Source organism: Chelmon rostratus, chromosome 3 (genome assembly GCF_017976325.1).
Source record: "Chelmon rostratus isolate fCheRos1 chromosome 3, fCheRos1.pri, whole genome shotgun sequence".
NCBI lineage: Eukaryota > Metazoa > Chordata > Actinopteri > Chaetodontiformes > Chaetodontidae > Chelmon > Chelmon rostratus.
The window spans coordinates 6191910-6205940 of NC_055660.1; the positions used below are offsets into that span (position 1 = coordinate 6191910).

The 14031-nt window shown below is 45.3% G+C and overlaps 1 protein-coding gene, 1 long non-coding RNA gene and 4 other non-coding genes across 6 annotated transcripts in view; all 6 read left to right on the forward strand.

Moving 5' to 3' along the window:
- si:dkeyp-9d4.3 (caskin-1) overlaps positions 1 to 10018 on the forward strand; it is a 30104-nt gene extending 20086 nt beyond the window's left edge. Inside the window, exons 15-22 of the mRNA XM_041933532.1 lie at positions 589 to 656; positions 2277 to 2384; positions 2915 to 3016; positions 3192 to 3330; positions 3712 to 4511; positions 4605 to 5262; positions 5569 to 6151; positions 8130 to 10018. Of these exons, the coding sequence (XP_041789466.1) occupies positions 589 to 656; positions 2277 to 2384; positions 2915 to 3016; positions 3192 to 3330; positions 3712 to 4511; positions 4605 to 5262; positions 5569 to 6151; positions 8130 to 8214 (2543 nt within the window). The 3' untranslated portion in view covers positions 8215 to 10018. The remainder of the gene's footprint in view (positions 1 to 588; positions 657 to 2276; positions 2385 to 2914; positions 3017 to 3191; positions 3331 to 3711; positions 4512 to 4604; positions 5263 to 5568; positions 6152 to 8129) is intronic.
- A 1454-nt stretch (positions 10019 to 11472) lies between these two features.
- Positions 11473 to 13540, forward strand: LOC121604698. The gene is made up of 6 exons (XR_006006761.1): positions 11473 to 11642; positions 12187 to 12308; positions 12509 to 12611; positions 12817 to 12907; positions 13105 to 13187; positions 13377 to 13540. It is a non-coding gene; the product is annotated as an uncharacterized LOC121604698 (long non-coding RNA).
- Positions 12342 to 12431, forward strand: LOC121604884. Its single transcript, XR_006006773.1, has one exon. It is a non-coding gene; the product is annotated as a small nucleolar RNA SNORD60 (small nucleolar RNA).
- On the forward strand, positions 12650 to 12739 carry LOC121604886. Its single transcript, XR_006006774.1, has one exon. It is a non-coding gene; the product is annotated as a small nucleolar RNA SNORD60 (small nucleolar RNA).
- LOC121604883 lies at positions 12946 to 13035 on the forward strand. The gene has a single exon (XR_006006772.1). It is a non-coding gene; the product is annotated as a small nucleolar RNA SNORD60 (small nucleolar RNA).
- Positions 13222 to 13309, forward strand: LOC121604887. The gene has a single exon (XR_006006775.1). It is a non-coding gene; the product is annotated as a small nucleolar RNA SNORD60 (small nucleolar RNA).
- Positions 13541 to 14031: the final 491 nt, after the last annotated feature.

A 14031-nucleotide genomic window follows, 5' to 3' on the forward strand; every position in this document is an offset into this window, starting at 1 on the left:
TTATCACACATTTAATATACATTTGTGAAAAACAGAAATTCCGTTTCCATAGCAACACCTTAGTTTGAGAAAAAAAAAGTGTTGTTAGGATTGTGATGTTACAATTGCACCAGTTCTCCACTGTCCCTCGGTGCTCCGTAATGACTGTATGGAGTCATCGTATTTCTACATTTGATTTCATTTTGTCACTGTTGAACATAACTACCATTTACTGGATTTTAAGATGTATGGTATTTATTCTGCCCTATCTCACAATGTTAACGAAAGTGACTATTCCGTCATCTGATTCGGATCCTTCTCCCCTTGCTCACCGTTCCGCCAAGGGCCTGTAGTGTTTCTGTAATCCTGCTGACAATCAGACAAACAAACACATAAATTGTAATGAAATAATGTCATGTGACATCATTGCCTGGACCTTTCTGAGGGCTCAGGGCTATTGAGGACTCTTTATACTTAAAGTGCATTTATACAAATTAAAACAAAAGGTTTGCTGATAGAAATATATTATGGATGGGTAAGGATAATATGTTCAATCCTTCTCCCTTCTTGTTTCTTTCCCTTGTCTCCCCTTTTCTCCTCCTCATCAAGGCTCCTCCAGTTGCACGGTTCATGAGCAGCGGTCGTTTGAGCGGAAGGCAGAGGAGGATGATGGGAAAGTGAGTTTTTGGATGGCAGATTGGTTCACTCTGGGGTCTCCTCTCTATTGCTCCCGTTTCTTCTCAACCAGCGCTTTGGTTTGAGAGAAAGACTCAGTGGGCGCTGTGAGGTACCTGCCAGGGTGGCTGTGTTGCACCTGAACGGACAACACCCTGTGGATGGGCATGCAAGTGTGTCACCATGGAGACAGGCGGAGTGACAGACACATCGAGGAGTCAGTCGCTCCCTTGCCTTCTGTCTCCAACCCCCCCACCCCACCCCACCCCACCCCCAACACACTCACACACACCGTCCTCACACCACACTGAGACACCAGGCACCCACATGCTGCCGCTCTGCTCTAGAACCTGCCAGCAGCGTGTGTGTTCTGTGAGGCTGAGGGTTAAATTCTCTGTGTGTGTTCTAGAATCAAGTGATTACTGGTTGCCAGGTGACAGCAGTGTGTGAACAGTAGTGTTCTTAGTGTGATAATAAATTCATTCACAATATATACATAGCATGGATGCCATTAGTTTGAAAAATAAGAATCAGTCAACCTAAATTGTTTCCCCACTTACCCTTTGTGGTATCATCAAAACAACAATCATAGTAAGAACCAGGCACATAGGCCACTAATGGTCCCAGTGGTGGCAGATGGTGGTATCTAGCCATACTGGTAGATTCAGTTTCATTTGCATTTTTGGGATCTCCACCACTGAGACCCCTACCACTACTCACTACATACACAACACAGGTGAAAGGAAATTTTGTGGCGATAAAACTGGCAAACTCCACCCAGAAACAGAAACCTTTACTCTCAGTTTATAATCCACAGCCCTCGCTCTGAACAGCTTTTCTCTATTTTTACCTCCAGTAGAAAATAGTGAACTTGAAGAAAACTGTTGACAGCACGGCCTGTGCCAGATACATGTAATGTGATGTAGCTGTTCCCATTTCTGGAAAGAACACATTGCTCTCGAGGTGTTTCAATGCCATGAACGGCATGAATGAACTTCCATTTACCTCCACTGAATCGGTCTCAGCGGCAGGGATCTCAAAACTTATTCAAATAGATCTGCATGGCTAATTACCGCTAGGGGTAAGTGGGGATGCTTATTTTTCACTTAGTTCTTACTTTGTTCTCTGGTGTGTGTCTTATTTATACAAACCCTTATGAATTACAAGCAGCATTGTTTGGGAGTAATGTGTATTCAGCAAAATCCATGTATTATTCCTGAAAACTCTGAAGCGCTCAGGCTGCGTATTTTAGTAGCAGTGTGTCAGAAACAGTTGGAGCATTAATTAATGCAGTTTTATTCTTTGACTTTGTTCTGGCGTTATGCAAATATTGCAGGGTTATTGTTCTGTAAGCTAAAGGCAACCTGACAAGCCTTTTATTATGTGTTTCAGAACAGGTTCCCATTCCTTGCTGGTAAACGCTGTCTAGATTTTGTTGAGCAGGGTTGCGTTTTGGGATCACAATGGAAGGTTCTGTGCTGCTTTCTAGAACAGACTTCTCTCCCATGTTCTAGAGCAGGCTGCTATGCTGTGTTCTAGAACAGGTCTGTGTTCTGTGCTCTAGAAGAGGCCTGTGGACTCTTCTAGAAGCAGGCAGTAGTGTTCTGTGTTCTGTGTTCTAGAAGCAGGCAGTAGTGGCGTGGCTGGGTGAGTTTCAGCTGCAGTTCTACACCACCCACTTCCTCACCGCGGGATATGATCTAGACACCATTAGCCGCATGACCCTTGAGGTAAGGTCATGACCCCTGACCCCCTCACGCCCCGCCCCTTGTCTGTCAAGGCTCCGCCCAGCACAGCTATCAAATCAGCTCCCCACTGACCTGGATGATGTCATCATGACCCTCCTGTCTCTGTCACCTGACCCCCCGGTGTGAGTCCTGAGCCTCAGCCAGTCACTTCTCATACTCTGTCTGCTTCATTTACATACCTGTGTTCACACATGGCCGTGTGTTCCAGTCTGTGCTGTAAACGCTACTCTGTGTTTGTCCTTGAGTGTGTTTTCAGTGCCACTGTGTGTGCGTGTGTGTGTGTGTGTGTGTGTGTACTGAAGCGGACACAGTGGTATGACGTAAACCCCCTAAGGGCAGGGGACACTCATCAGAGATTATCCAAAGCAAAATATTCCTGAAGGCATATCACACGCAGCTCATGTACAAATGTCAAACGTGTGCATAAAATTGTTTACATTTAAAAGAAAAAAAAAACACCTACCGTAGCTGTGCTGAATTCCAGATGTGACTAAGTGCGCTTTGTGTTGAAGGACCTGACGGCAATTGGGGTCATGAAGCCTGGACATCGAAAGAAGTTAACATCAGAGATCAGCAAGCTGCCTTCCACAGACTGGCTGCCAGACCACAAGCCTGTAAGGCCCTCACGTGTACTAGACAAGTAGAAAAAGGGAAGATGTTGAGTTTTGGTGGCGGCACGCACACAAGCAGACACACATGCAGTAGAATTCCACTCTGCATCTTGTAGTCTGCGCACACGCTTTTAATACATTGTGCCCATGTTTGTGCGTCCCTGTGTGTGTGTTTCAGGCCAATCTGGCAGACTGGCTGTCTCACCTGGGTCTTAGTCAGTACTACCAGGTTCTGGTGCAGAACGGGTATGAAAACATTGACTTCATCTCTGACATCAGCCTTGAGGATCTGCAAGAGATTGGCATCACTAAGCTCGGTAAGACACGGCTGCATTATTAAGATGGGAAATGAAACTACATAATAACAAACCCAGCAGAGATATACAGCCGGTTATAGATAATGAACGGATACAATTATTATTCAGCTTTTTGCCAAATTATAGCATCCTACTAGCCTACTAGCAAGTGTTCTGAGGCCTGGTACAGGTCTGCAGCCCAGGGATTGGGAACCTCTGGGTTAACTGTAATGATCATGCCTACTAGTGCAGGATGGGGTCACCATTAAAGATCTGCAGTTTTCCAGGAAATGTATGTGTCCATTTCAACAAATACTCTCTTCTAGTTTTGGTGTCTAAATATGTTTTCGCTGTCTTTCGACCCCACAATAAGTTTTCCTCCACACCCCTGACTCCCCTCAGGCCACCAGAAGAAGCTGATGTTGGGAGTGAGGAGACTGAAGGAGCTACAGAGAGGACAGAGTAGCTCTGAGCCTCCTCAGAGCCCCTCCACGCCTCCATCCAGCCCAGGTGGCAGCACCAGCTCAGAGCCGCGGAGGGAGGTGAGGAAGCAGAGGGACGGTGTCCCCAGCCCACTGGCCAAACCTCGCCCAGGTCTCACACATTCACACACCCCTCCCCACACTCCGACACAAACCCCACCACAAACCCCCCCACATGCCCGCACCCAGCAGGCCTCCCCCAGGGCTCGGCCGCGCCCCTCCACACAGGTGGCGGCGGCAGATTCGTCGGTACCGCTGCTCCGCCTGCCCAGTGAGGAGGAAGAGCGACGGAGAACTCACAGTCTAATTGGCTCAGAATCAGACTCTAGATATGCCACCGTGTGCCGCAGCAGCTCCGCACATACTGCCCCTAATGATGTCACTGTTAACCGCAGCCAATCGTCTGTCACCCTCCGTCCCCGTCGCAAAGGTCGGCCCCCGACACCGCCTAAACGGTCCTGTTCTTCCATTACCGGGGGTGACGGGGAGGGAGAGGGACAGGGGGAGGGGCTACTAGGGCTGCCAACCTATCGAGAGCGGCGAGCCAGTGACTGCGGCAGCCTGGGATCAGCTTTAAGATCTCAGGACTCAGCAGGCCTGGAGAGATCAGAGGGGGCTTCTGGGAGTGTTCGCAGCCTCGCAGCTATGCTGGAAACATCCATCGTGGGTGGAGCCAAAACCCTGCCAAGGAATTTGGGAGGCAGCACCAACTACTTACAGGTGGGTGTGTCTTTGTGTTGGGTTTTGGCTGTGAGAATCTCGTTTTTACTTGTTTATTAGCAACATGCATGCGTAACAATCGTGATCTTTCAGGTGAGTCCGCCTACACTCCGTCGCCAGGCAGGCGCAGGGGGTCTTGGCTCTGAGGATGATGATGTCTTAAGTCGACGTAGGACCATCAGTGGACCAGAAGGCCTCCCTGGTGATCAGCTTGACCTGTTACCTCGGCAACCAGCCCAGCAACGTCCGGAGCCCCGGCCCCGTTCCATCGTGGTCTCCTCAGCATCAGAGATCTCAGATGGCACAGCAACACTCCGAAGGAAGCCGCGTCCTCTGGCAACAGACTCTGAAGCTCCTGCATCCGCGGCTACCAGTGTCGTTACCATGACAACCGGCACTGACACCATACGCAGGAGACCACGCACGTCTGAGCACGCACAAAGTGTCATTCAAAGCAATAACCAATTAGACTCTCCCAGCAGTCAAACAGACAGTAGCCGGAAAAACGGAGGCGAGCCACAGCAGAACGGCGGCGTGGTCCTGAGGCGGAGGCCGGTGTCTGAGGTCTCTGATAGGACGGAGACCAACCGAGAGAGCTGTGAGTGGATGGAGGCTAGGAAGTCTCTGAAGCCGCCGGTCTCTCCCAAACCATCCACAGTCACCCTGAGGAAGGCGCAAGCTGATCCCCCAACCCCGACTCGCAGGGTCCCCATACCGGGCCCTGATGGTACTGAGACGGCACAGAGCCCTGGTGAGACACACATACACACAAAGTGAAGACCTGGTACTTAGTCTGGTCTGCAACTTTAAAAGTTAATGATCAAGAGAACAAAGTTGGTATATTTATAACAGATGGTCATTAGCATGAACTTAACAGTGAGGACATCATTAAAAGAATGAAGATTTTGTTTAATGATGATGATTTAACTAAAGAAGATCTTCGTCAGGCAAATAAATGCTTGTATTCAGGATCAGTCTGCTACAGATCTTTGTGTGTCAGTGACTACTTTGACCAGTTAGAAAACTGACATGATTCTCTCTGACTCCCTCTGACCAGAGCCCAAGCGTGTCCCTCCTCCTGTATCCCCGAAACCTCGTGGGCCTCCGACAGCGCCTAAACCAGGCAAAGCAATAGTAGCTTCAGCTACCATGAGCCCGAGTCCTGTTGCCACCAGCCCCGCTGCAGCCAGTCCCACCCCGGCCCCCAAACCCTCCTCTCCGCTCTCCGCCTCTGCCCCTCTACCAGCTCCCGACACCCCTTCTGCTCCCTCCCTCTCTCCGGGACTCCCTCTTGCCTCCCCCTCTCCGGCCCAGAGTCCCTCCACACCCTCGCCACACCCTGTCAAACCTCCCCGCTCCTCCATCGCCGGCCTCTCCATCGACCTGCTGGGAGGACGGGAGGCGGAGGAGGAAGAGGAAAGGAGGAGAGAGGAAGAGGAGAGGAGGAGAGACAGGGAGCACAAGAGGCACAAAGAGCAGGAGGAGGAGAGGAAGAGAGGAGAGGAAGACAGTCTGAGAGGGGTGGAGGGTCGAGTAGAGGAAGTGGAGGTGCAGCATCGTTTGGAGGAGACCAGCGCCTCCTTGGCTGCAGCTGTGCAGGCTGTAGAACATAAAATGAAAGAGGAGGACGCACAAAATGAGTGAGTATTTACGAAATTAATGTTCAGATGTTACCACAGAATGCACCATTTGTATCCAACAACAGCTTCTGGACGACGTGTTGGCATCCAAGCTGATGATGAGGATCAAGACAGACATTAGCTTTTCCTCACACAAAGCAGAGCTGCACAGTGAGAGATCTTGTTTCAGAGTAAAAAGACTCTCCTGCATACATGAAATGTTAAAGAAATAGTTCAACGTGTTTGGGAAATATGCTTATTCACTTTCAAGAGGGAGACGAGAAAATCGATATCACTCTCATGTCTGTGCATTAACCACAGAGCAGGCGTCAGGATGTGGTTAGCCTACCTTAGCATAGTGACTGGAAGTGGGAGGAAACAGCTAGCCAAAGGTAAAAAATACAACTACTAACCCCTGTAAAGGTCGCTGCTGAACACCTTGCATGTTAAATCCGTACATTGACCTGCACATTTGTATATTTGCACTCAAGAGTGTGTCAGTTTTTTTATTGTGTGGTTTACATTCTACATGTATTTATATTTTTGTGTCCTAGAATTTCTATCATTTCCATTTCTTTTTTCTAAATTTTATCTTTCACTGTCTGTTAGCGCGGCCACAATGAGCATCCCACACTGAATGAACACAACGCACGATAAAACCTTTGAATGCTCTAAAACAGAATTGTAAAACAGGAATTTGTGGTTTCAGGAGAGTCTCAAACTGTTCTCTAATCTTACCCTCAGATAGAAAGCGAATAAGCATATTCTCTAAAATATTGAACTATTCCTTCAAGGAGGGAAGTCAGTTACAACTCCCAAGAAAGACAGTCGAAGTTTACACTTTGCAGAAACCTGATAAAACATTCAGCGTTCTAAATCACTTTCATTTTCAGATTTTCTGGGTCAGTGGCGCAGTGTGCTGTGTTTTGTCCCCATTTGCGGCAGTAAACTGTTCTAAATTTTCCGCAGCTCTGATGCGTGCCTCTGGCTGGCATCTGTCCCACAGCGAGGGTTGCTAAGGCTGATGTGTGCTGTAGTATTTACAGTCTTATGTCAAAACAAACAGACGGAAACAAGGCGGGAGTATTTATGACTGATTGCTGTGACATGAAGTTGAAATCCTTAAGGTTCCTGTCCTGGCTGATTGGGTGAAAGCCTTGGTTACCGTGGCAACAGCTAGCGCGTTTTTAATACCACAGCAAACACTCTGAGCAGCTACTCTCTCTGGAATACAACAAAATAGCAACTGGTGTTTCTGTTTACAGCACAACAGAACAAATACGTCGCATTTCCTGTGCAGCAGTAGGACCTCTGCATTAGCAGTGACTTGATGCAGCTCAGACACGGCGTATGGAGAGTGAATAATAAGCAGCGAGACTGTTATAAATCAGATTAAACTGCATGTTGTGAATCTCTGGTGCTTATGTAGGCAATCGGAATCCAGCAGAGTTGGTGGACTGCGTCACTACCTATAAAAAATATCTGTAGAGATAATAACTGAATGTAAAAACATTTCATGGCTTTTGCAGAAACAATACAGCCCATAAATAGCATCAAAAATGGGGTTTGATTTGATGAACACTTATGGATCATTACTTTAAAGCTGCTATAATCAATGTTTTTATCATAAAAATGTATCATAAAGAGAATTGTTATTGTATGAATAGAATTATCACCTGAATCTGCAGTTCCATTCAGCTTTACAGAGTTTTATAGGGAGCTGCAGCTCATTCTCACTTTTCTATTTTGGTTCATTGTCACCGTGGTTCGTGCAGCAGGCAGCTGTTTTCAGCAACAAAGCTCTAAATACCCAGTTCCACTATGTTCACCAGCCAGCAGCTCAGGAGACAGATATTTTCTTCAGGAGTATTGTAAAAAAAATCAGGTATTGCAGGTTTTTAAGTTACTAATCTACTACTGTGCCTGTGCTGTGTCTGCCTGAACTGTGATCAGCTAAACTCCTCCTTTTTTGCTGTCCGACTCCCAGCTCTCTCTCCAGCAAAAAGACAACAGTCTCCATCTTGGACGACATCGGCAGCATGTTTGACGACTTGGCAGACCAACTGGATGCAATGCTGGACTGATCTCCCGCCAATGTCTCATTTCCGCCAAGCCCTTTCCCCTCTCCCACATCATGTGTAGGTGTATGAAGAAAACTCTCCCAAGGCTCGATGCTGGCGCTCTGAGAGTGTGTGTGCGTGTGTGTTCGGGCGCGTGTCCCTCCTGCGTGAGCGCTTCTCATGTAGCCTTGTACAGTGTACTGAGGAGGGAGTCCTCTTCGTCTGGTGCGGTAGCTCTAGTACGCCTCCCGATGCGAGGAGGCCGCTCCCACACAACCTCTGACCTCTGCAGCCCAGCGAGTCACCGACCACCCAGCCTCAGACGGCTGCGTGCATCGAGAAGCACAATCATTCTCCTCATCCTTTTATCTCTACAGACTGTGGCAGAGATCCTAACTCAGTCAGACAGGGAGACAGGCAGATAAGCATATTGCTTGCAAAAATAAGCACATAAACTGACTGACAGACAGGCAGATAGATAGCTAGATAGATAGACAAGACGCATACAGATGAGATACCGGAGAGAATTTTTCAAAGCACATGGAAAGACAGGCCGCTTTCTGAGTCTGTCTCACTCCTGCGATGTCAAAAGGATGCATTTTTCCAGATGAATCGTAGCCTCTATTTCTCTTCTGTATGAGTGGAGGATTGTGGTTAGCTGGACTTCCTGACCTGTGTGTTGTCTCTCTTCATGTTGTTGTTGCTGTTGTTGTTATTGTTGCAGTTGTTGTCGTTATGAGTGTGTGTGTAGTCCCTGCTGATGCTCATGTCAATGTCCTCTCACTCGTACAGTAGTTATTCTAATGATCAGAACGACGATATAGATGTGTGTCCATGAATTCTGAGACACAAACACACACACACACGCACATGCACACGCACATTACATTGGTTGTAATCTCGCTGGTGTTCTGCTTTGTTGGTGTTTAGCTCCATCTATGGAGGTTTGCTTGGAAATGAATCTACACATACACATACACACATTTACATGCAAAGACACATATACAAGCACACTCATGCGGTGTATCCCTTTGTCCTGCTGCAGTGAACAGTGTTTTTAAAAGATAATCCTATATTTCAATGCTTTATATAGTACATCCAGTATACATACATAGAGTTTATAATATACAGTACCTGGGTATTTGAGCTGTTAGAGCTCCCTCTAGTGTTGGTTAGTGAAACTGCCTCTAATCTGCCCGTCTTGTCTCCCCCTCTTACTCTCCTTCTGTATCCGTTTTGTTAACTCTGCATCTCTCTGTGCCTTGGTAGTGTTCTTTCATATATTCAATATATTTTTGTCTCTTTTTTTCTTGATTTGCATCCCAAACTTTTACGTTTTTTTTCTGATTCCTGACAAACCCTCGCTCCTTGTGTGTGTATGATGTCAAAAGTAGCTTATAGGTTGAGTTGTGAGTCCTATATGATCCCTAAAATCAATCGCCCTGTCTGCAGTCCTCCTGTAACCATTGAGACGCCTTGTATGAGCCCATATAAGCCCCCGTCTAAGCTGTAATAAATTGGCTCTGCTCCTCCACAGCTCCCCAGTTTCAGTGGTTCCCCATGTAGGCCAAACAGTGGATCAGCCACTAGTATTCATCCCAATGAAGAGTCCACTTGTATTTTTATGCTCTTTGAAAACAAAGATATATTTGAGAGACAGATGGTTCTATGTGAATAATAATGATGATAATAATAATAATAATGATGATAATTATAGACATTGAATTGAGGTGAGGTGATTGAGCCTGTACATTTATGGTTGAGTCCTGGATGTGTTGTGACGGCTGTTGTGCCATGGTTGGGTTTAGGTTGTGTTTCTGCTGTGACGATGCATTCCTGTACAGCTGTGATCAGAATAAATGTATAAATTAAACCTTACATGACTCTTTAAGTGTGGTTCTTTTAGATCTCATACTCACTCTTCTGGGAAGGCTATGCACAACATGTTGGAACTGACCTCTGCTGGGTGATAAGACCTGGCCCAGTTCAAGCAAGGAAGGACCTTCCCCCAAACTGCTCTCAGGGCTGTGGCTACCATTTCAGACAGCAGGATCTTTGCATCTGCAATATTTCAGATTTTGGGAGGTTCAGTGACATGATGAATTTACATTCTACAAATATTACATTCAATTGGACCTCAGTATTTCTAAAATCCTTGCCATGGCCTTGATCATTTTTGTCTCAGATATCATTGTATGCTGTGGTACTAAGATTAATCTTGATTGGAACTAAAACCAAACCACCAGATCAAATATATGTAAGCAGGGGTGTCCACATTTTATACCATAATGCACCACCATTAACTGAATGACCTGCAAATTATAATTATTATAGTCTGTGATGCAGAAATAAAACACTTTGGGTAAAATTAATAATTAATACATGTAATAATTAGTAAATTCATTTATCATATTGTGTATCCAGCAGACTTGACATGACAAATCTCAGGTAAAATATCCTGCTTCTGTTAGGCCATCTTTGTCATTTTTGTCAGATTTTTCTTGAAATGTGTGCTTACGAATCAGGCAATAGGTCGATATTTACATATGCTGCTATTTTACCTCCTCAGATATTGGTACGAACACCGAGCCCTTCCTGATTTGACTGACTGTGTTTGCACCATATCACCAAGTGTAGACTTTGTTTACTCTATGCTGGTGTTCTTTTCACTATATACACTGTATTTGGACCTTTTGAACAACAAAATTCAATGTACTGATGATTTGGCTGAAACAAGTCAAGGAACATCTGGGTTCCAGGTTTCAAAATGATCCTAATAAGTGTCTTCAAACTAAAAGTGCTGAAAATAAAATATTTTTCTGTTTTTCATTCTATAAGAACATTTGGAACCTATGGCTGTACTAGTTTATAAAAACATCTTCCCATTTTTACCACCGTAAAATGACTTTTACGTTAGCGTTCAAAAACTACTACTCCCATGAGACTTTGCTACAGTCTCTGCATCTAAGACTCATGGGAGATGTTGTCGTTTAAAGCTAACAAAATAATCGTTGATTCATCTTTGTTTAAAACACTAGTTGTTCAGATACTATTGCCCAGTAAATTAATGGGGTCCCAATATAAATATAAAATGGCAAGAAAATCCCATAAATTCACCGCTTTTCAGAAAGCTCGTCGATCGAAGTTAGCTGGGTGCAGCTAGGTCGCTAGCCCGCTGTGTAGCTGACGTTAGCTAAATAGCCTGCTATGTCGCTAGCTGACCAAGTAGCACAGAAAGGGGAGGGACTTTAGCCTTCAGTTGGACCGAAGCCATGATATTACCCTCGATTGGTGCATTACTCCTACACAGGCAGCAAGGCAGGAGTGATGAACCGTTTACCCCCATTCGTGTGTTCTCCAATCTTTACGCTACCCCATGGCAGCAATGATGACCCGTGTGGATCAGTATAGCCGTAGGAAGGCTAACTGGTTCCCAGAGACGAGCCAGACAAGTGAGTACTTGAGGCTACTGTGATGTTTTATGCTAACGCATCATGGTGGTCGGAGAAGTAACACGTGGCGGCTCTGCTAGAACCGGATCTACCGGGCCTAACACATTATCTCCATGTGGTGTTTTCACCTTGAAAACGGTCAAATGTGACTTGGAATGGCAGCATTGTAGTTTTTAGTAAGGATCTGTATTCTACAGGCATCCACAAAACAAGTCTGCACATTTTCAGCCAGAATTTAGTTTATCTCTCGCACGCGGTGTTGAATAATGACCACGTGAAGTTGTCTTATCCCTCACATTGTGTTACCTGAAAATGTATGAATATCAGAAATCTCTACTCAAATCTTGAGCCATACTACTGTTAAAAGTTTGGGCGTGGAGGTTTACTCATATTTGGGAACAGTATCAGTAACTGCTAAAAGTCAATTTAATTGCACTCAAACATGTTTAATATCAAAGTTATTGTGGGGGAATTAAATATTGAAATGGCTAAAATAATGTCTCAGCTGGAATTTATTCGTGAATCTTGCTCTTTCTCTTGCCAGTGAGTCACATGGAGGCATGCTGGAGTAGGTGAGAGGTGTGCTGTGTTTCAGTGGAATGCAGAACCGGATCCGCCTGAATTCAGCCTCCAAGAAGGGCGCTGATTTTGAAGGTGTAAGAGCTGGTGAGTTCATGTCTTGGCATGTGAAACAGTTTCAGCCTGTGATGACAAACTAAAATAAACTTTTCTGACACCTACTATGAGAGCTGAACTGCAGCTCCTGATTCTAGCTTTATTCTGAGGCTCATTTATAGGTGCAGCCTCCACCTCAAAACTGTCACTTTTCCCTAACTTTTATCCCGTCTGTCCACTTTCTTTCACAGGTGAGATTGGGGGGAAAACTGGGAACTTCAGGACAGACTGGACAAAGATCCAAGGTCCTAAGACTGAAGTTCTTGGCCAAGACCTTGCTGGGTTTGAGAGCTGGTGAGTCAATGCAGCATGTTTGCATTCAGATAACTTTTAGCTGGTGATGACACACTAAAATAAACTTTTCTGACACCTACTATGAGAGCTGGACTCCAGCTCCTGATTCTAGCTTTATTCTGAGGCTCATTTATAGGTGCTGCCTCCACCTCAAAACTGTCACTTTTCCCTAACATTTCTCCCATCTGTCCACTTTCTTTTACAGGTAAGAATGAGAGGACTGGAAACCAGCACAGACTGGACAAAGACCCTAAGACTGAAGGTCTTGGCCAGGACCTTGCTGGGTTTGAGACCTGGTGAGTCAGTGCAGCATGTTTGCATTCAGATAACTTTTAGCCGGTGATGACACACTAAAATAAACTTTTCTGACACCTACTATGAGAGCTGGACTCCAGCTCCTGATTCCAGCTTTATTCTGAGGCTCCTACAGGAGACGTATGTACACATTAAGTGTCTTTGTGAATTAAAACTGAGCTGCTCTCTTTTTTCATAGGTTGATTCATGACTCAACAAATCAGGAGAGTATCTCTCCACGATCCTGCTGACTGACAGCTGGTGATCTAGTTTATTTTAAAGGTAAGTCTGTGTATGTGTTGCATGCCTGTGGTACAGCCAGTGATGATTAATAAATATTTTCTGACACCTCGTATGAGAGCTGTTGGCTCCTGATTCTAACTTTTTTTTTTTACCTGAGGCTACAAAGGATCACATTTCTGTTTCTGTCACACAGATTTCTGTAGTCTGATCTGCATTTGTCTCTTTCAGGTGCGCCAACACCTTTTATTCAGGTGTCACCACAGGCCAGAAAACTGCTGCCCTCGAGCTGGAAGGACAAACCTGAAGGAAGAAACTATTTCAAATGTATAATGGAGCTGTTAACTTGTATTTGTTGAATAAACAGCAAGTCTTTTTCTGAATGGGCTGTTGTAATGTCTCTATCGTCTGGTGTGTTTTGGGCCAATAACATTGCAGTACATACAACCATAATATGACTGATAAAAGTTGTAAGTGGGAATTTTTAGGGCCAGTTGACCACAGACCTGCTTGTCTTTTGTCAATTTGATTTGAATACATTTTGATATATGAACTTTGCTACAGAGTTGGACTTAATATTCTCCTTCTGTTAGACGAGCACAATAAATGTAGACTTGTTAACCACCTTTTTAGACATTGCAGTCTACATGTGTCTGACATTGCTCATCTAAAACAGCTTCACAGGACAAGAGTCTCATTAGTCCATATTCTAACAGGCTGTTCAGTCTGTGGGACATCTGGATTACAGAAGTTGCCTTTGTGTTGAGTTTAAAAGCAGTGGGGATCTATAAAATCACACTAAAAGATGGTCATGAGAGATAAGAGTCAGATTTCACACCTCCAGCTCGGGACCAAAGCAGATGTTACACTGATGGAGTGAATGACG